Here is a 26,708-nt window from a genome sequence, read left to right as displayed (position 1 = left end):
AAAAAAAAAAAAAAAAAAAAAGACTTGGCCATCCAGGACCTTTAAAAAAAAAAAAAAAGATATTCTCCAATTGTTGAAAGTGGTTATCTCCGAGATATGGGATGATGGAAGACCTCCTGTTTCCCTTTCACTGATTTTTTTTTAACCCTGATGTAATTTTTTTAAACACCCACCCATGAAAGAAGTAGTTGTTTTGAAAGGTCCTCATGGAGCCTTATTTAATTGCCTCTTTTCTCCAGGTTAAATGCTTCTAGTTTCATCCAGAGGTTGACAATTCAAATTCCTCTGTGGCTGACAGGTGACATAAAGGAAGGATAAGGAAGGAGTGTAAGGCAGTGCAGGTGACCCTTGCCAACTGCACAGAGCACGCCTGGCTGAAAGGCTTTCAATCCCAAATTGGGCTGTGGGCCGCCAGCCTGCAAACTTTCCATGAACACTCTTCTCCATCCTTTATTTCCTGGTTCTCCAAGCTTTCTGAATTAGCATGTGGAGCCCCAGAAGAGAACATCTTTGGTTCTGGCCATCCAGAAACAGGCCTTTATTTGTTGAGTCAACAGCAGTCTCAGTCCCATGCCAAACACTGGCCAGCACACAGGATTTACATCTGCAAAGATGATCAATCCCTGAGTCCCAGGAGAGGCCACAGAAGCCAAGCAAGGATCCTAGGGAAATGTGACTCACAGACCTCATTCTGTGTTGGCTCGGGTGCCATGGCAGCAGAGCGCCCCATCCTGAGTAGATGGTACAGAGACTGCCCCACCAAGTGGTGCCTGTTCTGGCAGACCCGCTACTTCCCCAAGCAGGCTTGCTCTGTCCAACTGGCACGGAGTCACACTGGTAAGTATTTACATGAGTCAAAATCCACCCAGAGGCAGCAGATGGCCAGGCCAGGCCAGGCTGAGACATGAGGAGAGAGGGGCTGGTTTGGGCTGAGTCAGAGGCAGGAGCAGCAGACAGCTCTTCCATGGGCACTGACAAGTCCAAACATCACTCCTGCCGCTGCCTGGTCTCAGCATGGCTGGAGGCTGGGAAAAAATCCCACGTGGACAGAGCAAATGATCACGGGTTGATCCTGAGACCCTGAGAGAAAATGGCATTGTACGGAGCTGTCCCACTCCTAAGGCACCTGCTGGCACACCTGGCCATCCTTTGGGGCTCCTTATCGTCTTCAGTGGTGGGCATTGTTGGACGGAACCAGCCGAGATGCCATATCCAGCCAAGAGAAGCATTCCCGTAAACTGGTGCAGCCACTATGGAGAACAAACGGAGGTTCCTTCAAAAACTAAATATAGGGGCTTCCCTGGTGGCACAGTGGTTGAGAATCCGCCTGCCAATGCAGGGACACGGGTTCGATCCCCGGTCCAGGAAGATCCCACATGCCACGGAGCAACTAAGCCCATGCACCAGAACTATTGAGCCTGTACTCTAGAGCCCATGAGTCACAACTACTGAGCCCATGTGCCACAAGTACTGAAGCCTGCGCGCCTAGAGCCCGTGCTCCGCAACAAGAGAAGCCATGACAATGAGAAGCCCGTGCACGGCAACGAAGAGTAGCCCCCACTCGCCACAAATAGAGGAAGCCCGCACACAGCAACGAAGACCCAACACAGCCAAAAATAAATAAATTAAATAAATTAAAAAAAAATAGAGTCACCATATGATCCAGCAATCCCACTCCTGAGCATTTATCTTGGAAAAACAAAAACTCTAATTTGAAAAGATACATGCACCCCAATGTTCAGAGCAGCACTATTTATAATAGCGAAGACATGGAAGCAACCTAAGTGTCCATCAACAGAGGAATGGATAAAGAAGATACACACACACACACACACACACACACACACACACAGGAATATTATTCAGCCATAAAAAAGAACGAAATATCGCCATTTGCAGCAACATGGATGGACCTACAGATTATCATACTAAGTGAAGTCAGACAAAGACAAATATCATATGATACCACTTATATGTAGAATCTAAAAATATGGTACAAATGAACTTAATTACAAAACAGAAACAGACTCACAGACATAGAAGACAAACTTATGGTTACCAAAGGGGAAAGTGAGGAGGAGGGATAAATTAGGAGTTTGGGATTAACAGACACTACTCTATATAAAAGAGATAAACAACAAGGACCTACCATACAGCACAGGGAACTGTATTCAATAACTTATAATAACTTATAAAGGAAAAGAATCTGAAAAAGGATATATATGTATATTTATAAAACAGAATCACTTTGCTCTACACTTGAAACTAACACAATACTGTACATCAACTACACTTCAAGAAAAAAAAAAGCTCCTGAAACTAATAAACAACTATAGCAAGGTTGCAGGATACAAGGTTAATGTACAAAGCCAATTGTTTTCCTACATATTATCAAGGAATAATTGGATTTTGATCTTAAAAGCGAAACATCATTTATTTTGGCACAAATCAAGGCAGGGGGCGTGGAAAATTAAAAAAAAAAAACAAAAAAACCCCACAAACAGACTCACAGACGTAGAAAACAAACTTATGGTTACCAAAGGGGAAAGGAGGGGTTTGGGATTAACAGATACACACTACTCTATATAAAACTGATAAACAACAAGAAGCTACTGTATAGAACAGAGAAGTATATTTAATATCTTGTAATAAACTATAATGGAAAAGTATCTGAAAAAGAATATATACATGTAGACCTGAATCACTTTGCTGTACACCTGAAATGAACACAACACTGTAAACCAACTATACTTCAATTAAAAATAATTTTTTTAAAAAGAGAAGCATTCCCACTGCAAGACAAGCAGCTCCAAAGCTCTACGTTTAAAATCTCAACCAAGATGAGTGGAGAGATCAGGGGCTCCTGTGTCTTTGTCATCTTTGTCATCTTTATCACCCACACAGCCCAGGCTTGGTACACAACAGGCAACCAGAGGCATGTGTTGGGATGAATTGAAAGCGTCTGTGACGCAAATCCAACAGAATGACCTTTACCTCTGACTGGTTTTGGGATGTGTGTCTTTTTTTAAGGCAGGATGTTGGCTATAGAACATTTTGTGAGCCATCCTGAGCCCTGACAGCACCGGTGATATTCTGACGTCGGTAGTCCAGGGTGATAATGGCTGTTTAATTTCCTGCTTTGGAATTCTTTCAGTCACAGGACCCTCGGTGCCTCCCGGGCCCACAGCCAAAGTTTGAGGGAGAATGAAACTCATGCACACCCACAGGGACTGCAGCTTTCATTTGCCAAATGGAGAGTATTTGGACTGCAAGCATTTTCTTCCCTCTCGACTCTCTCACCAGGAAGTCGTGGAGGGTGCCATCTGTAGTGACAAGCACCAGTGATGGGGCGGCCTTGAACCTCAACATCAACACCAACAACCTGGAGGTCAAACCGGGTCGATAACCATGGAACTGGGAGGCACACAGGCTCTCAAAATGTCCCTGGACAATCTAGCACTGAGATTTCTAGAGAATCATTGGACGCTGTGGGCTAGAGGAGCCATACAAATGATTATCAGAAATGATTCTGTCTCCATGTTTATTGGGAACCGCAAAAAAAATGAACGGAGATTGACCGCCCCACCAAAACAAGTGCTGATGGAGAATCACGACATGCTTGGGAATTCTGGGTGGTGAATGGGTGGACTGCAAGGCTCAGCAACTTAGCCCATAGTCAAAGGCATCGGGGTTGTTCTGAAAATAGAGATTCAAGAAGCCGAGGAAGATGTTCTTATCTATGAGAAGAGCACATACTGTGGGGTCCTGCTTCATGGCCGCGATCCAGAGCCGGAGCGCGGGGGTGTGGTTCACACAGCTGCAGGACAGGAGAGAATCGTTAGCACAGCTAAAGGGCAAAAGGGAGCATGGATCACTTTTTAGACTTACAAGCTACAAGAAATGGATTTACTGGGGCAATAAAGTTATCTCAGTTACCTTACTATCAACTGAGCATAATCACTTACTGGAGGAAAATCTAATTCTTGGAATGGCTGTGTGTGCTTTAGAATTGCAAAGGTTGTTGCTTTTAACCCTGCGGTTAAAATGCTTGCGGACTGAGTGCTCTGGGGAAATAAGGTATCTGTGCTTCACTGTTTGCCAACAAAAAGACAACCCCGTGAAAGACACATCCTTCTGTCATTCTCAGATTTTACTTTAGGAGGCTTGAAAAAAATAAAGACAAGTAGTTTCCAAAAGCACTTTTTTTGGAAAGCAATGAGTAAAACAATCATTAAACCTTGAAATAATGGAGCTGACTGGGTCCTTTCAAAGACCGATCAGGATGTTTAGGTCTAGGATCTGCAAAGTGACTTGCCCAGGCAATAAACTTGTTAGTGTAAAATCCAGGAGAAGAGGTGAGGGTTCCTAATATGTGGTTCAACACTCTGCTCCCAGAAGAGACAGGTTTTTGTAAAGTTTATGGTGTGACATAGTTTTAAATATCCAAGTTTGTTATATCTGAACTTCCCTAAGTGGGACGCACAGGAGATGCCTCCTGGGAAGACTCAAGTGTGTGCATTATGAAGGAGACGCAGTTCTACCTCGGCAGGACTGGATTCCCAAACACCAGAGTGGCCGGCACCCACCATGCAACCGGCTGGCGTGAGAGCAGAGCCAGCACAAGTTCAACCTCTCCTGTGAGCATCGTGGGAACAAAGCACATGTTCTGCCCAGGGCTCCTATGAAGCCTCCCTGAGTCTACCAGGTCATTTCTTCTACCTTAAACATCCCTACACTTCCATGGCGTATGGCTGGCCATTTTGTTTGTTTGTATAACATCAAGCATATATTACTTTAAAAATCATTTATTTTTTGAAGGGTCTGCGTTTCTGGGGAAAGATTCCTTGGGGAACAAAGGTGTGTGGGATCCGCTGGGTGACACAGCAGGACCAGGTGGAGGGCCACCGAGGAAGCTGCAGACAAGGCGCCAAAACCCTGTGACTGAGACCCTTCCCCTGCTTCTGTGTTCACCACTGGCCTGTGCTGGGTGGGTGTTGAGGACAGCAGGCTCTGTAGCATGGCAGGAGGCTTTCGGACACAGTCTTATCAGCAGAAATATGGGTAAAGTTTGGGTCCACAGTTAGTGGCATAAGAGCACAGATGCATTTTGAACAAGGAAACACATAGTTTAAAACCCGACTGTGTTTCACATTCACATGTGTCACATGTCCAGAGAAGGACAAATGGCACACAGACCATTTCAAGCACTAGGGCGACCCTAGGAATCCACAACCACACAGTTAAATGTCTTACTCAGCTATTCCATATACATCCAGCCGCTCAAACCAAGGCCAAAAGAGGTAATCAATCATGGATATACAGTCTCCACCGAAGAAGACTGTGTTCTGATAGCCAAGAATCTGAAAGTTTAAACAGAGCAAAAGCAAGTTAATTTACCTATATACTAATGTATTTATAGACACTAAGTACAAATATCAAATTAATTCCCAAAGAAGGAGAACCAAGACTTTGATTCTCCTTCCATTTTGTTAGGTGAATGCGTCTTCCCTTTTCCTGAGTTTTCTTCCACCTCCTTTAGGGTCATACTCCTGGCATGCTCAGTCCTGCCCTCCTTTCAACCCTGGGGCATTCGTGCAGCTCATCTGACTGGAGGATTTTGAAGGACAGCCCAGCCCAGCCACTCCTTCTCAGCCTAGAACAGGTTCCTCCCTGTGCTAAGCTTTCCAGGGATGAGCTCAGCCCCTGGAGAGGGGGCCCTGCCCCTGACCATCACTGCCTGTTACTGGGAGGGAGGGGCCACATTAGGAACCCCACTTGTTGCAGTTGTGACTCCCATTCTCCAGGGTCCACTTTATCTGTAATAAAGGGGATACCACAGTCTCCACACATCTTCCTCTTCTGCCTTGTTTCTCAATCAACTCAAAACTAAGGCAGAGAAGAGCAGGGCTATCTAATGGGCTCGCTCAAATCCCAACACTCTCTTTCTATCATATTTTCTTTGTTTATTTGAGCTCTTTGAACTTCACATGCATTGGCCACCCAACACTATCAACTTTTTAAATTAAAATAAAATTTCGCATTCCCAAATGAGACAAATCAACCTGGATAGATGAATCATCAAGAAAACAGATAAACTGTTGACAGAGAGATAGCCAAAGACAGTGGCGGGGGAAAGGTACTTGAGAATTTAAAAAGCAACAGTGCTTAGCAGAGGTTTTGCTGGGCCAGGTCTTCCCACAGAGAAAAGTATGACGCTAGTTACCTAGTTAAATCAAGCAAAAGACTCTCTTTGACCCACGAAAAGCATAATCAACTAAATACTTCCCCATAGGTGTAGATCTAGATTACTGTGTCCTTATTTCTCAGGCTTGATTCTTCGTACTCCAGGACAGCTTGTTGCCTCTATGATGTAGTCTAGGGCTGAAGTTAAGAATGAGTTCTGGGGACTTCCCTGGTAGCGCAGTGGTTAAGAATCTGCCTGCCAATGCAGGGGACACGGGTTCAAGCTCTGGTCCAGGAAGACCCCACATGCCGCAGAGCAACTAAGCCCGTGCTCCACAACTACTGAGCCTGCGCTCTAAAGCCCACGAGCCACAACTACTGAGCCCACATGCCACAACTACTGAATCCCGCGTGCCTAGAGCCGTGCTCCGCAACAAGAGAAGCCACCGCAATGAGAAGCCGCAACGAAGAGTAGCCCTGGCTCGCTGCAACTACAGAAAGCCCATGCGCAGCAACGAAGACCCAATGCAGCCAAAAATAAATAAATAAATAAATGTACAAAAAAAAAAAAAGAATGAGTTCTGGTACCAGCAGACCTGGTCCTACCTTGGGCTCTACCTCTCATTCAATATGGAACCCAGGGCAACTTACCCACCTCCTCCTCCAAGCCTCATTTTTCTCATCTGTATAATGGTGGTAATGTTTGTGCCCTCCTCAGAGGTTATGGTGAGGAGTGACGGAATCATGCATGAATATACATGAGCTCTCGTGATCAGAAAGCACAGAGACCCCCCCCCCCCGGAGGTTACATCTACAGAAAGTAAATCCTTCCCCAACAGAAAAGATCAATGGGATCCCCCACCTGCCACCCTTCTCAGAGGAGAAAGCAAATCTTGGTGCCCTGAAGTCTATGTCTTCATTACCTCCCAGTACGGCATAGAGGAGACCTGACTACTGCCCTGAAAGTCTGAAAACATGTTAGGTGGCATCACTTTGTTCGAAGAAACTCACAAGATGGTACTAAAGTGGAAGAATCTGGCCAATGAAAACTCAAAACAGGGGCTATTTTCAGTCATGTGTAAATAAGTCCTGATTTACAGGGGAAAGGAACAAATTATTCAGTTTTTATGGATTCCAGAAAGCCCCAAACCTTCTTTATGTTCAGAAACAGATAGTAATCACCCAAACTTTTACCACTGGCTTTGAAACGTATACCTCCAGCTTCTTATTGGCCTTTCATGGCACAAATGAGAACTGAATCTAAACTGATGGACTCTGGAACTTCTATGTAACTCTTCTGCTTTACATAGCAGAGGTACTCTTGAGAAAGTCCTTGTCAAAACAGACCACATACGGACATTTACTAGAACCCATGATGAGTCCCTTGGTAAAGTAATGAGATATTTTGAAAATGCATAGCTGCTTAGTAATTGACGTTTATTTAGTGTATATTTTTCAAGCTTTTCATTTACTCAGAGTAGGAGTCTGCCTTTGAATATATATGATCTTACAGGTACAATCAATTTTTATATAAACACTCATAAAGCAGTTTAAGCCTTATCAAGGTGCTTGGTACAATAAAAAGTCAAGATAAGCATATGGATGAAATGAATGAGGCATCAATTGTCTTCTGCCAGCCTCTCCCTCGCCCCTGCAGTACATTTACACGTTCCCTCGGACTTTCTTTAATCCAAGTGTGACATCAAAATTCCTTGGAGTTCTTGATACAGCTGTAGATTCTTGAGCCCTGCCTCAGACAGGCATTTCTCCACCAGATTTCATATAGAGCAAGTCTAAAAATCCCAATAGAGAAGCAGTCTTCCTATAAACCAGCACAAAGTGCTGGCTCCCCTACAGACACATTGCAGTAACCCAGGAGCACAACCTGGCCAGGCCTCCTTGGAGGTTTATTACCGTTAGGATCTTCAATAGGAGAGCTCCCTCCTCTGCAAACCTGAGACTTTCCGGACATGTGAAATGACTTGTCCCCTTAGAATCACAGAACTTCAGTACTGGAAGGGCCACTGGGATTCTTCTAGTGTGACTCCCCTTCCATTTTTCCATTTATTTATACCATGCTCATTATTACACAAAGGATTAGGGTTGCAGTGTACAAAAACGTGTACACTAAAATATTAAATATGAAAAATAATACCATGCTAAGATCAGGGAAAGTAAAAGCTAGAACAGAAGGTCAAAATAAGGAAGGAAACCGGTCTCAAGACATCAAGCCAAGGCTCCTGCAGAGTTCTTTAATAAATAAAGCTTTGGATTTGACTTGAGTTTCCTGGCAGTTCAAGTGGAGAGGAAAACATGCTGGTGAGCTGATTCTTGTCTCCTGCGTGGAAGCACAAGAGACTCTCGCTTACAGAGGAGGAAACTCCAACCCAGGGAAGTAAAGAGGGCTCTCTGGTTAGTGCCAGAGCTGAGACAAAAACACCATTCTCCTAAGTCCCAGACTAGCGTCAACCCTGTGTCATTCAACTTCAGATATGTATGTATGATGACTCTAATCACAGAGGCTTCCCCAAGTCTCTTGTGAATTCTTTGCCTGTTCTTAAAATTTATGTAGCAGCAAAAAGCTTAGAATCAGCAAACTCTGAAAGCCTCTTTCCCTCTACATCCAAGGACTGGCTCAGCTCTGAGCGACCCTGTGAGAACTTCCCCCTCAATTTTCCTCTTTCTCAGTCTCTCTGTCAGGGGCTCTGCCAGAGCAGCTAACTAACCAAGAGGTGTGACACAATCATGGCAAAGGAGCTTTTCAAAATTCTCTCCTTCCTGTTTCATTCCATGGATAAGAAGGTCTTCAGGCAACTTGACTCAAAAGAGTTCTTCTGTGTTCTCAGTTTAAACTAAGTCCCTTGTTTACAGCCAATTATCTGCTCTGACAAATTTTCAGATACTCAGAAGTAAAAATAAACCGACCGTCTTAATGTCCAATGTCTTATCGTTCCTAAGTGTTCTGTCATCAGAAACAAAACAGGAAGCTGTGGTTATCTCGACCCACTTAGCAGTGCTTATGTTAATATCCAATGTCATTAAAAAAAACTGTTTTGAGTTATTCCTGTCACCCACCTGCCACATATAATGATATTGGCCATTCTTAATGTTGAATAGCTTTTCTCATGACGGACTCCCTCACTCTCAGAACTATTGTCCTTGGTATCGTCAAGCAAGGCAAGATGGCCTGCTTAGAGAAGACACTTTTCCACCAAGGCCCTAGACATCCCCACAAGGCCATGCATGGCCTGGGGAGGGAACTGAGCCTCTAGCTTCAAGCCCTCAGGCTTCCTTAAAGTGTTCACACATCTTCAATTCAGGTTAAGAATTGAGATATTTTAGGGAAAGCCATTTGATGCTCTGGAATAGTAGAAAACTCTATTTTTAAAACTTTTCTGTTCTCCACTTCACTGAAAAATGACTACAGATCCTTTTCTTGCTTTTAGATGTGACAAGGGGTTAGGAGTGAACATGCAAATCAAGAGGGAGGGACTGCTTGGTGAGACGTGAGTATCGCTACTTCCACCCCAAACTTGAAAAGCCTGGAAGGGCCACTCATCTACTGCGAAGGCCTCTTGGGCTCCCCCAGGTGGACGAAAGGAGGTTCGTGCTAGAGCGCACGTAGAAGGAAGAAGCGCGCGGCGCGGGGCTCTCCCTCGTGGCCATCGTGGTGAGGCTCACTGGCCGTGGCTTCCCCGCCAGGAGGTTCAACAAGGAGGAAAAGGAAATCTGCAAAATTTTTTTAAGGAGGAAGATTGTAAAGAGAAGCAAAGCCCAGACTTCCTCAAACCAGGCATTCTAAAAAGCTTCAGACTACAATCTTGGACTCTCAAGTGCAGCTTCAATAACTGCACTTTAGACCTTGACTTGGCCACCTGCCCTACACGTGGTCATTTACACCACAGCCGACAAATCCTGGACCTCTAACCAGGACAGCTTGGTGGCCCTCAGCGGATGCTGTTGTCCTGGTTGGAGGAGGAAGAAAGAGGTTTTTCTTGATGGAAATACTTCTTAAGAAGCAGACCCGGGACTTCTCTGGTGGCACAGTGGTTAAGAATCTGCCTGCCAACGCAGGGGACACGGGTTCGAGCCCTGGTCCGGGAAGATCCCACATGCCGCGGAGCAACTGAGCCCGTGTACCATAACTACTGAGCCCGCGTGCCACAACTACTGAAGCCCGCGTGCCTAGAGCCCGTGCTCTGCAACAAGAGAAGCCACCGCAGTGAGAAGCCCGCGCACCGCAATGAAGAGTAGCCCCCGCTCGCCGCAACTAGAGAAAGCCCCCATGCAGCAACAAAGACCCAGTGCAGCCATAAATAAGTAAATAAATAAATTATAAATTTAAAAAATAAAATAGCAATTTATTAAAAAAAAAAAAATGAAGCAGACCCCCCTCCCCCAATAAAATACACAAAGCCACTTGCCGGTACATCAGCGATGCAGGCCCTTATCCAGAAGCAGAAGCAAAGTACTCAACTCCAGGGCAGAAATCTTTTAAGTTCATATAAGACAAGGGGGAGATTCTCAAGATTTCAAATTTCAGGTCCCTGCTACACTGACATACTATAGCTGAGGCTGAGCTAACGAAGATGAACTGATTCCCTTTAAAACAAACCAAGGGTATAGAACAAACTTAGAGTATAAATAAAGCTACTTCTCTAGAAAGAAGCCTGAGAAGTAGGGTCTGTGCAGAACACGCCCCTCCTACTGACCACCACTTACAACCTGGAGCTCCCTGTGAAGATTTGGAATGCAACCTGTCAACATTTGGGGGGATCAAAGGACCACCCTGAAAATTCTATCCTGGAATCCTTTTCACGGGCTTAATTCTTTTGTCAAAATATATTTGTAAGATAGTAGGGGGGAAAAGCTAGTTGGGTAAGTCTTGACAAGTCAAATATTTTTAAAGTGATGGGTGGTGGATGAAAATATAAATGAATATCAAATCTCTGAAGGAGGAGAGGATTTCCTATGTATAAAAGTATCAGAAGAAATCACAACAGGAAAGACTTATAGAACAATAATGTTATATTTATATATGTACAAAACAAAGACAAAAAGTTAAAACAAAACCAAAAAATGTGCCTTAGAAACAGGCCAATATCCTTTATAGATAAGGAACTCTAAAAAAATAAATCAACAAGGAAAATCAGTAAGACCTTGACAAACAGGTGGGTAGTAGACCATTTTCATAAATAAAACACGAAGAGATGGAATACTTTGGGGGAAAATCTACCACCTCACTAGCAATCAAAGAAATATACATTAAATCAAGGATGAGAAACTACTGTTTCTCAAAACAGGCAAATATCTTTTTAAATGAAATCTCCCAACAGTGAAAAGGGGATGATACAAAGGGCATTTTCCATACACTGAGGGTGGGGGTATACAGCACATGTCTTGGAGGAAGCAATTTAGCAACATCCAGCTCCAGCCTCTAAAGTGGTCATACCCTGTGATCTGGTAACTCCATTCCTGGAAGTGCAGCCTAGGACATATTCTAAAATAGAGAAAAGGATTTTTATGCAAAGAAGCTGCTGTTCCTGGCAGCATCATTCACAACGGTAAGCAACTGAAACAAACTAAATAACTCTAATGAGTGTTGCTGGATAAATAACTATGGCTTATACATATGGCAAATTATGCAGAATGAAAAGTGATTTTTTTCCATCTTTAATAATTACACATCTGAGAAATGCATTCTCATTATTTAAAAAAAATTCAAACACAGAAAGCAGTATAAAAGGTAAAGACTCTCCCTTCCTATCCCTGCTCTTAACCACTTTTCTTTCCCACCCCAGTGCTAATCCCCTTCCCAGTAGCAGTCACCAGTAGGAGTCTGATGTGTGTCTCTCCAGACATTTTTCCAGGCGTTTATTTACATGTATATATATATATGCATATATAGTTAAGTTTTGTTTTCTTCTACAAAATTGGATCATATCACTTGTATTACTGTGTAATTCATTTAATATTTCTAGGCAATCTTTTCATCTCAGAACACATGGATCTACCTCATTCTTTTTTTTAATAAATTTTAAAAATTCTATTTAGTTTATTTTTGGCTGCGTTAGGTCTTTGTTGCTGTGCGCGGGCTTCTCATTGCGGTGGCTTCTGTTGTTGCAGAGCACAGGCTCTAGGCACGCAGGCTTCAGCAGTTGTGGCTTGTGGGCTCTAGAGCACAGGCTCAGTAGTTGTGGCACACGGGCTTAGTTGCTCCGCGGCTTGTGGTATCTTCCCGGACCAGGGCTGGAACCCATGGCCCCTGCATTGGCAGGCGGATTCTTAACCAGGGAAGCCTTCATTTAACCATTCCCTATCTAATGTACATTAAGGTTTATAATTTTTCACCATAACAAATAAGGCTGCTCTAATAAACACCCTTATACCAATAAATAAGCATTTATAGAGTTTATTAAAATATGGGAAAAATCCTTATGTCATAATGGTAACCAAGTTCTACATACAGTACAATTTCAACTATATAATAATATACATAAGAAAAGGAGAGAAAAAAATAATAACAGTGGTTGTTTCTGGGTAGTGGGATTATGAATTTCTTTTCTTAGTTTCTATATTTTTCTATATTTTCCACACTTTCTCTAATGAACAAGTATTACTTTATAATCAAAGATGAGTAAAATTAATTTTTAAATAACAAGAAGAACTATTATTCTATTGTTTACATGGTGGGAGAAGGTATAGAGGAAGTGTCTTAAAAGAAATACAGCAAATATTAGTTTACCTAGAAAGCAGCTGTCAGAATTGGACAATGAATTAAGTTACTAAACTAGCAGCACTAAAACTGCTCAGGTAGCCACGGTAACTAGAAGATAACCAGTTCCCTAGTGTGGAGGAATGGTGATTACAACCAAAAAATGGCACATAGGTGGACATGCTGAATTAGCTAACAAATCCAAGAGAACTGACAACATATGTCTGAGCCAAAATCTCATAAATGAATGTTCACAGCAACACTATTCATAAGAGCCAAAAAGTGGAAACAACCCAAGTATCCATCAACTGATGTGTGGATAAACAAGGTTGGTGTATCCATACAATGAAATACTACTAAGCCATGAAAAGGAGTAAAGGATGAAACTTGAAAACATTACACTAAGTAAAAGAAGCACATGGAAGGCTAACGTTAAATGATTCCATGTATATGAAATGTCCAAAACAGGTAAATCCATAGAGAAAGAAAGTAAATTAGTAGTTGCCTATAACTGGGAGGGTTGGGAAGAGATGGGGAGTGACTGTAATCTGGCTGAATCCTGTCCTTCACTGCACTTGGACTTGATTGGACTACTTCCATAATGAAAACATGTAGAATGAAGGCACTGCCACCCGAAAAAAGAACAGCTGAGAGGTTCTGCCAACATTCCAATCCACAAAGATAAAAGAAAGATGGGATCAGGTGCTATTTGGAAATGAAAGTCAGTAATAAAGATTAAAAAACTAAAGCTTAAAAAAATTACGCTGCTGAGATTAATGATTCAGTAAAGACTAGCAAATTGGATTGAAGACAGAACGTGTGGTTAGAGAAGGGCAGCCCAGCAGTTTTTAAAACTCAGGAAAATGTTCAGAACAGGAAAGCAAGAGGGGAGCCTGCTGGTTAGAAAGAAAAACAGCAGTAATGTATCTCAAAGAATTGTAAAAATGACATAGAAAAATATGGTTATATAACAAGCACAATAAGCCTTTAATTTCGATGAAACTTTTTTTTAAAGAAAAATTTCAAAGTCAAACAGGGCATTTATTTCAAAAGAAGAAAATGTCAGTGTAAGGCTGCAAAAGTTAAACTGAGCCGTTTGCTTGAGGATAACGTGGCTCTGGTCTCTTAAGTCTGGTCTCTTAAGTTGTTTATCACTCAGAAAGCCCAAGGATATTTAAAATATTTTCAACTCACAGAAAATCCTGATTGTACAAAACCATGGGAAAAAATTGTACACGTCATCTCTATTAATAGAGAGGGGCCATCTCTATTAGAATTATTCGGACAAGTTTCAATTTCACTAGAATCTCCTAGAGTCAATACACTGGTATTGAGAGGAATTAATCAAATAATTCAAGCTCAGTGGGCATGTTTCAGATTCTGATACTGCCTTTGTTGTAGTTATAATTCCTGCTAACATTTTAGGGGACAAAAGCTACATTCAAATCTGGTAGAACAATGCTGAATACTCAGTGGTCCTTAAACCAGCCCTGGTTTAGGTAGCTTTCACTGATGCTATTTATTAGATCTGACAGGGTTGTTGGCAAGATTAAATGAGAGGATGTATTCAAAGCACCTGTAGCATCATGCCTGGCACAAAAATACAGGTTCACTTCCCCTAGAAGAACCCAGCTAAAGAACTGTGCCTCCGTCGTAATATTATACGTTTCTTTAGCAATCTGTAATTTTCAAAGTTCATCCATCATCCAAACACAGAGTAGGAGGAACACAGTTCAAAATGTGTTTTTAATTATCTCTGAGTTTAAAGGGTTTTGTTTCCCAGCTCCTTTCCCTGGCCCAGCAATTAACTGTAAAAAGGTAACCAGACATGATAAAATCAGTTCAGCTGATATTTGAAATAAAGACCTTAAACATTCTCTATGGGCAAGAGCTTTCAAACTTCTTTTTGAAAGCAGAGGTCCCCCTCCCTCTCCAAATTCGAGCTTATTGGATGTCTTGTTAAATCCGGTGATAAGAGCAGGGCTGGTGTGGCTGAAGCAGGATCTGGAACCACCCACCAGACCTCCCCTACTCAGTGGTCCCTCTGTAGAACCCAGAAACTCTCTGTTTTAAAACACTCCCTCATCCTATAAATGTGGAAACCAAGGCACAGAGAGGTCCAGAACCTTACCAAAGGTTCTGTAATCTAGTAAAGCCAAGTCTAGGATCCAAGAGTCTACCTCATCCTAGTTGCCTCCTTGGAGTCAAGACCACAGTCTGTGTTCTCAGGACCAAAGGCTGACATTTCTTTTCTTTTTTTTTTTTTTTTTTTGTGCGGTACGCGGGCCTCTCACTGCTGTGGCCTCTCCCGTTGCAGAGCACAGGCTCCGGATGCGCAGGCTCAGCGGCCATGGCTCACGGGCCCAGCTGCTCCGCAGCATGTGGGATCTTCCCGGACCGGGGCACGAACCTGTGTCCCCTGCTTCGGCAGGCGGGCTCTCAACCACTGCGCCACCAGGGAAGCCCCAAGGCTGACATTTCTTACACATGACTATTCATCATCCAGAAATACTGCAACTGTATAAATCTAAGATAGGCAGCTGGCATTGTAAATAAACTGAACTGCTTCCACTTAACAAAGGTCAAATGGAAGCATATTAGTAATCAGCCTTCCCTTTAGGGGATAAAAATAGCATTCTCTGGCTGCCAAAAGAATTACAACCCACCCATAGGGGGAATTTATCAGCTTCTGGAACAAAGATAAAGGAAGTCAAAGAACCGCCTTCCAGGTTATTCTAGATGTACAGGGTAAGTAGCCCTATTACTGCTGGATTTTTTTTTTGGCCTCGCCACAGGGCTGGTGGGATCTTAGTTCCTCAACCAGGGATTCAACCCAGGCCCTCAGCAGTGAGAGTGCAGAGTCCTAACCACTGGACCACTGGACCACCAGGGAATTCCCCATTACTGCCAGATTAATGGAGGATCTGATAACAGTCATTGCTCCTTGCTTACCAATAGACACTTTCCCCTTCTTTCTTGATTATAGAACTCTGATTTTATGCAAGGTGTTCCCAGCTAAAAGACTAAATTTCCCAGCCTCCCCTGCAGATACTTATGACTCTACAACTAAGTTCTGGCCAATGAGATTTAAGTAGTCATGGGGTAGGACTTTCAGGAAAGCCTTTAAAGTAGTATGGCCTTTTGCCATTTTTTTCCTTTCTGTTGTCCTTTCTGTGACCTGGGACTTGGATGTGATGGCTGCAGTTCTAGCAAGCTATCTTGTTATTTTGAGTATACAAGCCTTGCACCAAAAATAACAGAACAGGAAGAGAGAAAAGGCCTCAGTCCCTGGTAACTTCATGAAGAAGGCATCAAAACAGCCCTGTACTACCTTACCTGTGTGTGTGTGTGTGTGTGTGTGTGTGTGTCTGTGTGTGTGTGTGAAAGAATAAACCCTTAAAGGACAAATTTACAGTGGTTAGGTCCCTTTTACTAGCAGCCAAACACAATCTCTAACCAACATAGACCTTGGACTCAGTGGCAGAAGCTAGAGGATCTGTGCAGAGATACTTAAGGAATGTGGTGATTCTGGGAAAGAAAGAAATTCATCACATGCCCTCCCTCACTCCTTGCCAGATTTTCAAGAAAAGTTCCAGAGCAGGTTAGCAGAGGGCAAGTACCCACAAGTTAAAATCAGATGCCTAGTAACTGAACTTATCAAAGTCTGGCAGGAAAAGAATAAATCTGTGAAAGTGGAGGGTGCCAGGGTGACCAGGGTGGGGACCTGCATCACTTCTTCCACTGCATCTGGCCAGGAGGGGGACCCGTTTTGTACCTCTTCCAGGTTGCAGAACTCCTGACGCAGGGCTAGCTTCAGATCAGCGCATTCTCTCCCACATCTCAATGCTATCAGACACTCCTTGGTCAAATGTGGGACCTGATAAGAGGACACAGGTTCTTAGTGGAGAAGTCTGAGGGCTCCTGCTCTGCCTAAAAATGCAGCCAGAGCTTTGTCACTCCAGCTGAACAGGCCAACACCCACATCCAGGCTCCCCAGCTCCCTCTGAGGGCCACCTCTGTGGTTTCAGGAATCCACTTGTCACAGCACCCTGGTAAACAAGGTGTTTTAGAGGGGGCTCTCCGGTGTTCCTTACTTGGTCAGCTATTTCCATGCTGTACAATCTTGGGTAGGGCACTTACCCTCTCTAAGCCTCAATGTTCTCATGTGAGGAAGGAGCAATAATAATACCCACTTTAAAGGGCAGTCGTGAGGATTAAACGAGTTAACCTTTATAAGGTAGTTAGAACAGTGCTTGGCACATCACAAGTGCTCAACAGACATCAGCTATTAATATCACTGAGTTATTTTTGTTTCTTTTCAAAGAGAACTATCTTAAAATTTCTCCATCATATTCTCTCCCACTATCAACAGGTGCCCCCTTTTCTCTCTTCTGCACATTTCCTGGGTGGTTGGCACTTTTGTTCCCCATAAAGGCCAATCTCCTTCTGTGCATTACCTTTTTCACATCCCAATTTTTTTTTTTTTTTACCTGGGATCTTGGAAATGGTTCCTTTAAAGTACCACCAGTTTTCAATTCTTTCAATATTCCTGTCTCAAGTTACACAGTCATAACCATGCCATAACCGTAACTCTTGAGACTGCTAGTTCAAATGGAAAAGTACCTATCAGCTAAGCCTTTAACCTTTAATATCAGAGGTTACAGCTTTACTATAATTCCACACTAGTTATCCTCCTAAGGCACACATATGTATTAAAACATATCAATTTAACCAACGATTTGACTTTTAAAATGGATTGGAGTTTGGGAAAGACATACAAAGTAAAACAGAGTGTAAGTGGCTTTTTAAAAAAATTGGATATACCTTATAGAATAGGTCCAATAACATCTTTTGGCGAGCTCGCTCATAAGAGTCACATGGATACAGCTTCCTTCCAGGATAAGCGTCATCCAGGTACTCACAAGCAATGACAGACTCATAGATTAGTTGACATTTGCTGTTCTCCAGGACAGGAATTTTGCCAAAAGGGTGCTTTGTAAAGTACCATTCAGGCTTGTTTCTCAGGTTAATGTTGATAACTTCATGTCTTGCAAAGCAAAGGGAAAACAGGACAGAACAAAAATGAAAGGCTCAGGCAGGCAGACACTCATCTTGAAAGCAGAAGCAATCAATCTATAAAATTAAAATTTGCAATGAGTTTTTTTAAAATTTAGGTTTGTACAAAGAAAAATACGTAACAACATCGTCTTCATTCCTGCAGTAAGATGTGCTAGATGTTTTCGATGCCTTATCCCATTAGCTCCTCATGATTCCCCAGTGAATCGGGGAATCATGATGAGCAGCAACGGAGGGGAGGCAAAGAAAACATTTAACACAGCCCCTGTGAGAAATAAGCCTCCCTGTGGTTGAATCTCCTGCCCAATATCACCCACTAAGAAGTGGTACAGCCGAGATGGGAGGCCAGGCAGTCTGACTCAGAGCTCACAAGCTTAACCATGGCACCACAGATTTCAGTACATTTTAAAGTTTGAAAGTACAAATCTGATATCTGGAGACATTCTTCGTTTGCCACAACTGGAGGGAGGGGGATTCTACTGCCATCTAAGGGGTAGAGGCCAGGGATGCCGTTAGACATCCAGCAGTGCACAGGACAGCTCCTCCCTCACCAAACACACAGAGCAAAGAACTATCCAGCTCCGAATGTCAACAGTGCCAAGGGTGAGAAACCCTGCCCCCAGGAAGTATTTACATCAGTTCCTAAGCTGCCACTTCATCACTGGGGGCAAAACATCAATTGTTATTTTTCTTAAAAAAAAAAAAAAAAGGTAACCTTAAGGCCAAGTAGAATTGAGCAAGAGGGAAGAGCCTGGAAATATAAGCCATAGAAACTCCACAGAGCAGAATTACATAATTTTCTTTAAAACATCTCTGTATTAGTCTCTGCATCTCTTTAACATGAAACCAAAACTCCCGAACTACCGATTCTCCGAGGCCAGAGTCAAGAGGCTGGAGTAACACTTCTCAACACCTTGGCTTTGAGCCGGTCCATCCAGCCGTCCACATTCCAGCAAAGTTGCTCTGCCTTCCAAATCCAGATGTCCTTTGCAGGAGCTCATCATGCAAAATGCCTTCTGGACGGGTGTGTACCTATTATCAGGTGTGTGGGAAACTTCAGGACACCTCTTTGATAGCAGTTCCTTCTATTTCACCGTTTGGAACTATTTGTTCATTCAAAAAATAGTTTTAAGCACCTACTACGTGCCAGGCTTTCTTCTGGCCCATGAATAAGAGAGACAAGTCCCTACCTTCAAGAACTTACATTTGTGTGTGTGTTTCTATGTGTGTTGGGGGAGGGGCTGGGAGATGTAAAGGAAAGACGGATAAACAAATAAGAAAACATTGCAAGCGCAATGAAGAGAACAGAATTGACCTGAAGACGCCTGGGGTGGGGTGGGGTTTACACTGGACAGAGCAGTCAGAGAAGGCCCCGGTAGCCTCCGTGGTGCCTTTCTTCACAAGCTCTAGGGGAGGAACCAGCTCACCGAGCCATCATTCAGTTTACTCTGAGCTGTCCTAAAAGTCTCCTGCACAGGCCTGTCTCTGCATTTCAGGACGGCACTCTCAAGAACCTGTCCTTTGCTAACCGTTTATTGACTTTGCCTCAGAAGAAAGGCACAGAGAGCCTCTGAAATCTGACCAGGGCTCCCCAGATATCAGACGTTCCCACGCGCCTACAGGGGCCCCCCTGCTTCTCACCTGATGCCTTTGGCCTGGAGGACCAGGCGCGTCCTGTGCGCGTAGGGGCAGAACCTCATGCTGTAGAGGCGGATCAGGCCCTCTGGGACAGGCCCTGGGGGGGCGCTCCCTGCGGGCGGAGGGGGATACAGGGAGGCAGATTAGCCCAGAGGGGAGAGGGGCCCACTCGCCTCCCCAGGACCCCAAGAGGGCCACGGGTGCTCTGTCTCCCATGTCCCAGAGAAGACACCTTTTTTTTGCACGTGCCTTTTGTGCGGAGGAACCCTGTCCCTCCTCGCTACGCTGGTGTGGAGGCCAAGGCCGGCAGCCACCTCACCAGAGCCAACATCCAGCCATGGGGCGCCCCCAGCCCGCGGACAGCTGTCAAGAGGACTCACCTTTCCCCAAGGTCCTGGTCGCATCGTCAGTCACGCTCTCCTGGAGTCTGCGCAGCGACCAAGACTCACAGTTGTGGCCGTGTGGCTTGCTGCCGCCACTGCAGGCTCCAAGGACAGCAGCGCTCCGGCTCTCCCCTTTTGCCCCATATTCAGTTTTGGAGCAACAGGGCAGTGGCGAGGTAGAGGGGGAGTGATCCAGGATGGCAGCTAGGATTATTCAACCTGCAGAGACATAGCCCCAGATTCGGAAGCCGTAGCAGGAGTGGGGAAAGAACAAAAAGCAAAAAAAACAAACAACAGAAAACAAACAAAAAACACCTGAAGAGTACACCTTGCTTTGAACTCACAACGTCCTGTGCCGTCTCTTCTCTGCATCAAGAATCCGTGAAGAATGGGCATTTAAACTCCACTTATTTCAAAGGAGTTTAATAAAAAATTGACCAGGGTAACGCTAACGTTTTCTTTCCCATTCTAAACCCTCCCTCTTGTGTATCTAAGACAATTGGCCATACCGTGTGTATAATGAGTACTTTATTTTAAAATAAGGCCGAACTTTTTCATGATCTAGCAGATAAGAAGAAAAACGTATTAGTGTTAAGATCTTGCACGACCCTAAAAGTGTCTCCTTAAATTTTGTGTCCTCATTGCCTCACCGTAGTTCTGGCCATATTTATGAGATTTTACTCAAACTATGAAAAACTGGTGATGAACAGAAACAAGATACCTAGAGGCAAAGACAAATTTGTGAGCTCTTTCCAACTCCCAGTATAAATTTCAGAGAAGACCCTTTTTAATTACCAAGGACACGTTGCGAACAGCCAGCAATACAGGGGCCACTTGGATAGCACGCCCATCTACATGAGATAAAGGAGGTAGCTATCTTTTGCTCTGACCTTAAGAAGCTGAGATTCTAAAATTTAGCAGGTGGAAATACAATTCTTTTAATTTTTACAGGATAGAGCTGAAATGGGAATTGCTTGTAAATGCATTTTATGGGGTTGACAGGTAAAGAAGGAAATAAAAGTATTATGTTTCACTCACAGTGACTAAATGATTTCCATGGGTTACCTTATTTGATTCCCACAACCACTCAGTCAGCTATTATTATTATTCCTATTTTACAAGTTAGAAAATAATCTCAGAAAAATAGGAAATGCCCTGGTGGTCCAGTGGTTAGGACTCGGTGCTTCCACTGCCAGGGGCCCAGGTTCTAACCCTGGTCAGGGAACTAGGATCCCGCAAGCTGCGCAGCGTGGCCAAAAAAAAAAAAAGAAAAAGAAAATTATTTGCCCAAAGTGACCAGTTAGTAGGGTTGAAGAACTTTAAAAGTCCGAAGTCTGGCTCATTGACTTGGCCTCTAAAGCTGGCAACAGTGTGGAAAGGACATGAATCCCAAAAAAGATATAGTACATAATAGCTGCTCAACAAATGTTAGCTCCATCTAAATATCTTTTATTAAAGTACCAGAACCTAATTATGTAGCTTATGAACAGGGACCTTTTGGTCTTTGGAATTCCAACCTATCCAGAAATTCTTGGCTGTGTTTACATTTTTTTCTGCTGAATAAGAATCTTTGAAAATCTTCAGAATAGTCACTCGACTACATTCTTTGCTAAGTTACTCAGAGTGATTTTATGTAAGATATGGTAAGTTGTCACTTTCTAAGAACTGGGGAATGGCAAAATGTATGAATAAATGTCCTCTGGAAAGAAAATGCATATATGCCACCAAGAAGCCTAGCATTGGAAAAGACAAACTGGTTCTTGACTTGCCATGCTGGCAGTTCTGCATCTGGAAGACAGAGGAAGTAATAAGATAACTACTCTTCTGGAGCTACTTTTGATCAAAAAGTACAAACTGGAGGGTAAAATAGGAACAATCAACATAACCATGTCATGTGAGAGCTTCTGGTAGACAAGGAGCTGCCTCCTGATCAGACAAATATAACGCTCACATAGAGAAAGTATATTTCAAATAGTTGAGAGAAAATATAAACAGATTCTAAAAGGAAAGGCCGTATGAGGAATGTGAAATTCTCAAAAATCAAAATAAATTACACTAACATGGATTAGGTGCTTTATGTGTATTAACTCATTTAATCCTTAAAAGAGTCCTCTAAGGGTTGTATTCTTGCTTCAGTAAAATGAGGCTAGCAAGGTTAGGTCACTTGTCCAAAGCCTTACATCTAGTAAGAGGTGCAAAGGGTACTATGAAGCCTGGAAGTTTGACTCCAGGGGCAGCACTCTAACCAGGATCTTAATCTATACGAGAGATGGGAAAACTTTTTCTGTAAAGGCCAAGACGGTAAATGTTTTAGGCTTCTCAAGCCATCTTGTCTCAACTACTCAACTCTATCCTTGTAGGGTGAAAACAGCCATAGATAATATATAAATAAATGGGTGTGGCTGTGTTCCAATAAAACATTACTTATGAACGTTGAATTTGAACTTCATATATATTTTAATAGGCTTTGTTTTTTAGAGAAGTTTTAGGTTCACAGCAAAATTTAGCCAGATATATAGAGGTTTCCCACTAACCTCTGACCCCCACATGTGCACAGCCTCCCTGACTACTGAGCATCCTGCATCAGGGTGGGAGGGACATTTCTTACCATTGAGGAGTTCCACGTAATTTTCACATGTCACAAATCATAATCCTTCACTTGATGCTTTTTTGCAACCATTCTTAGTTCTTGAACTGTGCAATAATGAGCAGTGGGCTGGACTCGGCCCACTGGCTTTAGTTTGCCCATCCCTGGTATACACTGACAATGACTGGATTAGCAATAGCTAAGCTAAGGATTCCATTTGTAAAGTAAAAGGTTCCTGGCTCCACCTTTCTACCATGCCAGAAGAGAATGTATTTTCATGTTGTGTCTCCTCATTCCCACCTTTTCAAGAAAAGCAACTCCGAGAGTTGGAAAATACTGTTTATTAAAAGTATGGCTGACCCTTAACAACTAGGGGTTTCAAGGTGCTGGTCCACCACACAGAAGGAAATCCAAGTATAACTTTACAGTCAGCCCTCCGCATCCGTGGTCTTGCACCTGCAGATTCAACCAACTGCAGATCATATAGTACTGCGGTACATAGTGAAAAAAATCTACGCATAAGTGGACCCTTGCAGTTCAAACCCATGTTGTTCAAGGGTCAGTTGTATACCTGTATATGGGAAGTCACATTCTGAGATGATGCAAATCTATTTGATGTAGTCAGGGGAGAATGGACAAAGGGATGGCAAGTTCTTCCTCTGAATGGAAGCAATATTATGTCAATATAGTGTCACTGGGCACTATATTCAAACCCTGGCTTTGGCACTTAGGCAAGCTATCTAACCTCTTTGACCATCAACTTCCTCACCTGTAAAATGAGAACACTAAGCGCCTACTTGAAGGGTTTTGATGTAGCGAATGAAATTGTTCAGGTGGCCGTCCTCAGTACAGTAAGAGTTTAGTGTACTTCAAAATTAATGATTAATACTAGTGAATAAGGACACATTTTTAATAGCATAGTGCATTCTGATTTTATATCCAAAAAGATAAAGTGCACTGCAATTCGGCTTTGCCAAGCACATTAGAATTAAAATTCAACTCAGAATGCTTATTTCATCAGTTACCAGTTTAATACCAATTGAATGGGTTGAATGCTGCAGGCTACCTTTCAGTAATGTGGTTTTTAATCTTACCACTGAACACTATGGTTTCCCTAGAAAGATTTTAATTATGACCTTTAAACTTAACCCTATTTCCTCTCTAAAACTCAGTAAGTACCTCTTTGAAACCCTCTTTGCAAATGTTCCTTGTATATCATGTTTACACCTCTATTATACTGAGTCATTCAAGAAATAAATGGTAATAAGGCTATATTAAACCTACTCCAAATTGGTTTCCAGCTACCTGAAATATGACGGCATCTGTTTTGAAAATGGGGAGAACTTCAGTCCTGGGTGATGATGACTTAAGCCTTCTAGGAAAAAAGTGCCACCACATTAATAATAATCTCTTCACTCTATTTACCTGAGTCTCTGTTTTGAGGAGAGGAAGTGGGGTTTGCATTTTGCAATTAAAAAAAATTTTTTTTTTGTCATACCAATCTCTGATAGTGGCAGAACCTGGAGGACATTCCTCTTAGTATTTCAGAAGCCTAATTTACATGACAGATTGTGTTACTGGGAGTTCCACTATTATTCACCAAGTTCAAAGAGTTAGGCAAGTGAGGAAAAAGGCTCTTTTTCAAACGGGTCTAGATTTAGGACTTGTTTCAAAGAAGTTAGGATCAGAGAGAATCCTGTATTCTAATGTCTTTGGGACATTAAATAAGATTACTAAAGTTGTCAGTGGGGGAACTTCATCTTCCCACTGGGGAAAGCAGGGTCAAAGGAGACTTTCTTTTTAAGTACGTGATTCTGCTTTCCTGTCCCTATTTTATAGCTTAAGGGGTCAAAGAAAAGAAATTAACAACCTTATATAATAACACTTGAATAAGCAAAGGCAGATTTTCAAGATCCTAAAATAAGCCAAAATGAAACACTTGTAAAATCAAACAAATTTCGATTTGTTTGGGTTTCGAAAAGGAACATCAACACTTCCTGTCCTATCCCAGGAACAACAGTGGTGTGTCAAAAAAGTGGCTACAGTCCTCTCTCAGCTCAATCTCTAAAACTTAAAAGTTGATGAATAAAGAGTCTGAGGCAGAGGCATATTTAAACGCGTATTTTAAGAATGGTCTGAATGACTGTTAAAGAGTTCAGGCTGGGTTTAAAGCACCTCTTCAACATTTACTGGTCGACCCCGGACAAATCACAGCAACTTTCTATGCCCTGATGTTCTCATCTGTAATTCAGACCTAATGGTACCAACACATTGTATGGTCTGGGTTGAAGTAATTCAGACTATGGATGAGAAGCATTTAATACGTAGCAACCGTTAGCTATTATTTGAATGTTGCAGGGAAGACCCATAGTTCTGACAAGAAAGAACATTCCTGGGGAACCAAATGCCCCTGTCTGTCAGTGCCCTATAATGTAGCTAAATTAATGGTGCCCAATGCAGGGCTGACAATTAGTGATATGGGGTCGTCTTTACTTGTCTCCAGTCAAATCAGAAAACGAGAACAATTTAATGACTTTTTTTTCCTCCTTTAAGTTAAAGGTATTCGCTTTAAAGACCTGTTCTTTACTCTCAGATTATAGCCCTTGCGCTTTTTTTTTTTTTTTTTTGACGGTAAAATCTCTGATGAAACTTTGGTGAAGTAGTTGAGCTTTCTTTTAAAACGGTTACGCAAAGTTAAAAGTTGGCAATCCTATTCTGGGTTCCCAAATTCGTGAATAATTCAAAATTGACCTCTAACCCCTCGTCCCTTCAAATGCTATGCATGCGGCAGCAACCCACCCGGCGCAGGTGAAAAGAGAGACGAGCCCGAGGCACCTCCAGGTGCGCGGCCGACGGAACCGGATGGGGAGAAAGAGAGCCGCAGGAAGAGGCGGGGCCCAGGCGGAAACCGCCCCCTAGAACGCGATCCTATCCACCAATTGGCCGCGGCGCCCGGAGCTTCAGCCAATCTTCCAAGCCTTTGTATGTGCCCCGGCTTCGCAGTGCCAAGCTGAGCCAATGGGCGGCCGCGTTACAGGCTCCTGGGTACCGGAGTCTTGGGTCCTCGCGGGTGTCTGTGGCTGGCCAAAGTGGGAGTCAGGTAGTGGCTGGTCATGGCACCTCAGTCCCCTGGTGTACATCCGACCGAAGTCTGCCCGCAGCCTGCCCCGGGTGGGGCAGGCGAACGGCGGCAGAGATGGGTCCGCCCGGAGCCTGGGCGTTGGTGGCGGCCGAGGTGGACGGCTGGAGGCCGTTTGTGAAGTCAACCAATTCTCAGCTGCCTCTCAGGGTGCGGCCCCCTGGTCGCCTGCATCACCATGGGGCGGAAGACTCATTTCAAATGTGAACTCCTCGGCCAACCCTACCGAATCGGAAATCTAGGGGTGAGCCTTAGGTGACTGTTAACGCGCTCTTACGTTTAAGAATAAGGACAAGAAACTAGACTGTACTGGGGCAGGTCGACAGCCCACCCCCTAGTTCTGATATAAGAGCCCTGTGGTGGGTGTGTTTACCCAGAACTTTCTGCCAGCGTCTTAAGGCCTCACTTAACCTCAGGACCTTAGTTGAATCATCTGTAGAATGAAATCCAGCCTTATATACTGAACTGATGGAGGTGGTCTTCACAGTATTCACTTACAAATATGGGACACCTTCTGTGTGCCCAGCGTAAGACTTGGTAGGAAGGATTTGAAGGGGTTAGTGACTGGAGACTGGGAGAACAAATAGGAGACCACCTAGTCACCTGGGTGACGTGGGTCTGGACTTCAATGGCAACAACAGTAAGAAGAAAGGTGTAAAATTGAGTCAGTGATGGAAAGGAAAGAATGAGGAATTGAAAAGTTCTTAACTCAGGACCCAGAAGACAAACTTGAAAGGGCATCTCTTGAAATGACAACACGGTATCCAAGTGGAAATGTCCTATGGGCAGTTAGAAATCCAGATTGAAGTTCAGCTCTCACTAGAGGTGATTTAGAGGTTTTCAGCATGGACTGTGATAGAACCCTTAGCATCCTTTGAGCATCCTGAGACAGGAAATGTGTTTACATTTCTGCGGGAGGGACTTGAGGAAAGCCCACTGTAAGGCCATACTGTCAAATCAGAGAAGGATATCCAGTGAGACATGAGA

General features: G+C 43.3%; 1 protein-coding gene across 2 annotated transcripts; it reads right to left on the bottom strand.

Annotated features, from left to right (window-relative positions):
• Positions 1-2,666: 2,666 nt before the first annotated feature.
• On the bottom strand, positions 2,667-25,448 carry LOC114883450 (glutathione S-transferase omega-2-like). 2 transcript variants are annotated; one of them, XM_029201264.1, is made up of 7 exons: positions 19,993-20,163; positions 19,616-19,724; positions 17,687-17,945; positions 17,490-17,500; positions 16,674-16,728; positions 5,254-5,360; positions 2,667-3,817 (listed from the first exon to the last, which is right to left on the bottom strand). In XM_029201264.1, the coding sequence occupies exons 2-7, from the start codon at positions 19,672-19,674 to the stop codon at positions 3,658-3,660; spliced, it is 651 nt and encodes a 216-aa protein (XP_029057097.1). In that variant the 5' UTR covers positions 19,675-19,724; positions 19,993-20,163; the 3' UTR covers positions 2,667-3,657. The 2 variants fall into 2 exon arrangements, with proteins under 2 accessions (XP_029057097.1, XP_029057096.1); XM_029201263.1 differs by lacking the exon at positions 17,490-17,500 and adding an exon at positions 25,382-25,448 and having other exon boundaries at positions 3,528-3,817; positions 16,674-16,775; positions 17,723-17,945; positions 19,993-20,214.
• Positions 25,449-26,708: the final 1,260 nt, after the last annotated feature.

This window comes from Monodon monoceros, unplaced genomic scaffold, assembly GCF_005190385.1.
Source record: "Monodon monoceros isolate NGI ecotype Baffin Bay Population unplaced genomic scaffold, NGI_Narwhal_1 Super_Scaffold_4, whole genome shotgun sequence".
Lineage (NCBI taxonomy): Eukaryota > Metazoa > Chordata > Mammalia > Artiodactyla > Monodontidae > Monodon > Monodon monoceros.
Note: the sequence above shows the minus strand (reverse complement) of the source record. Positions and strands in the feature narration are given on the sequence as shown.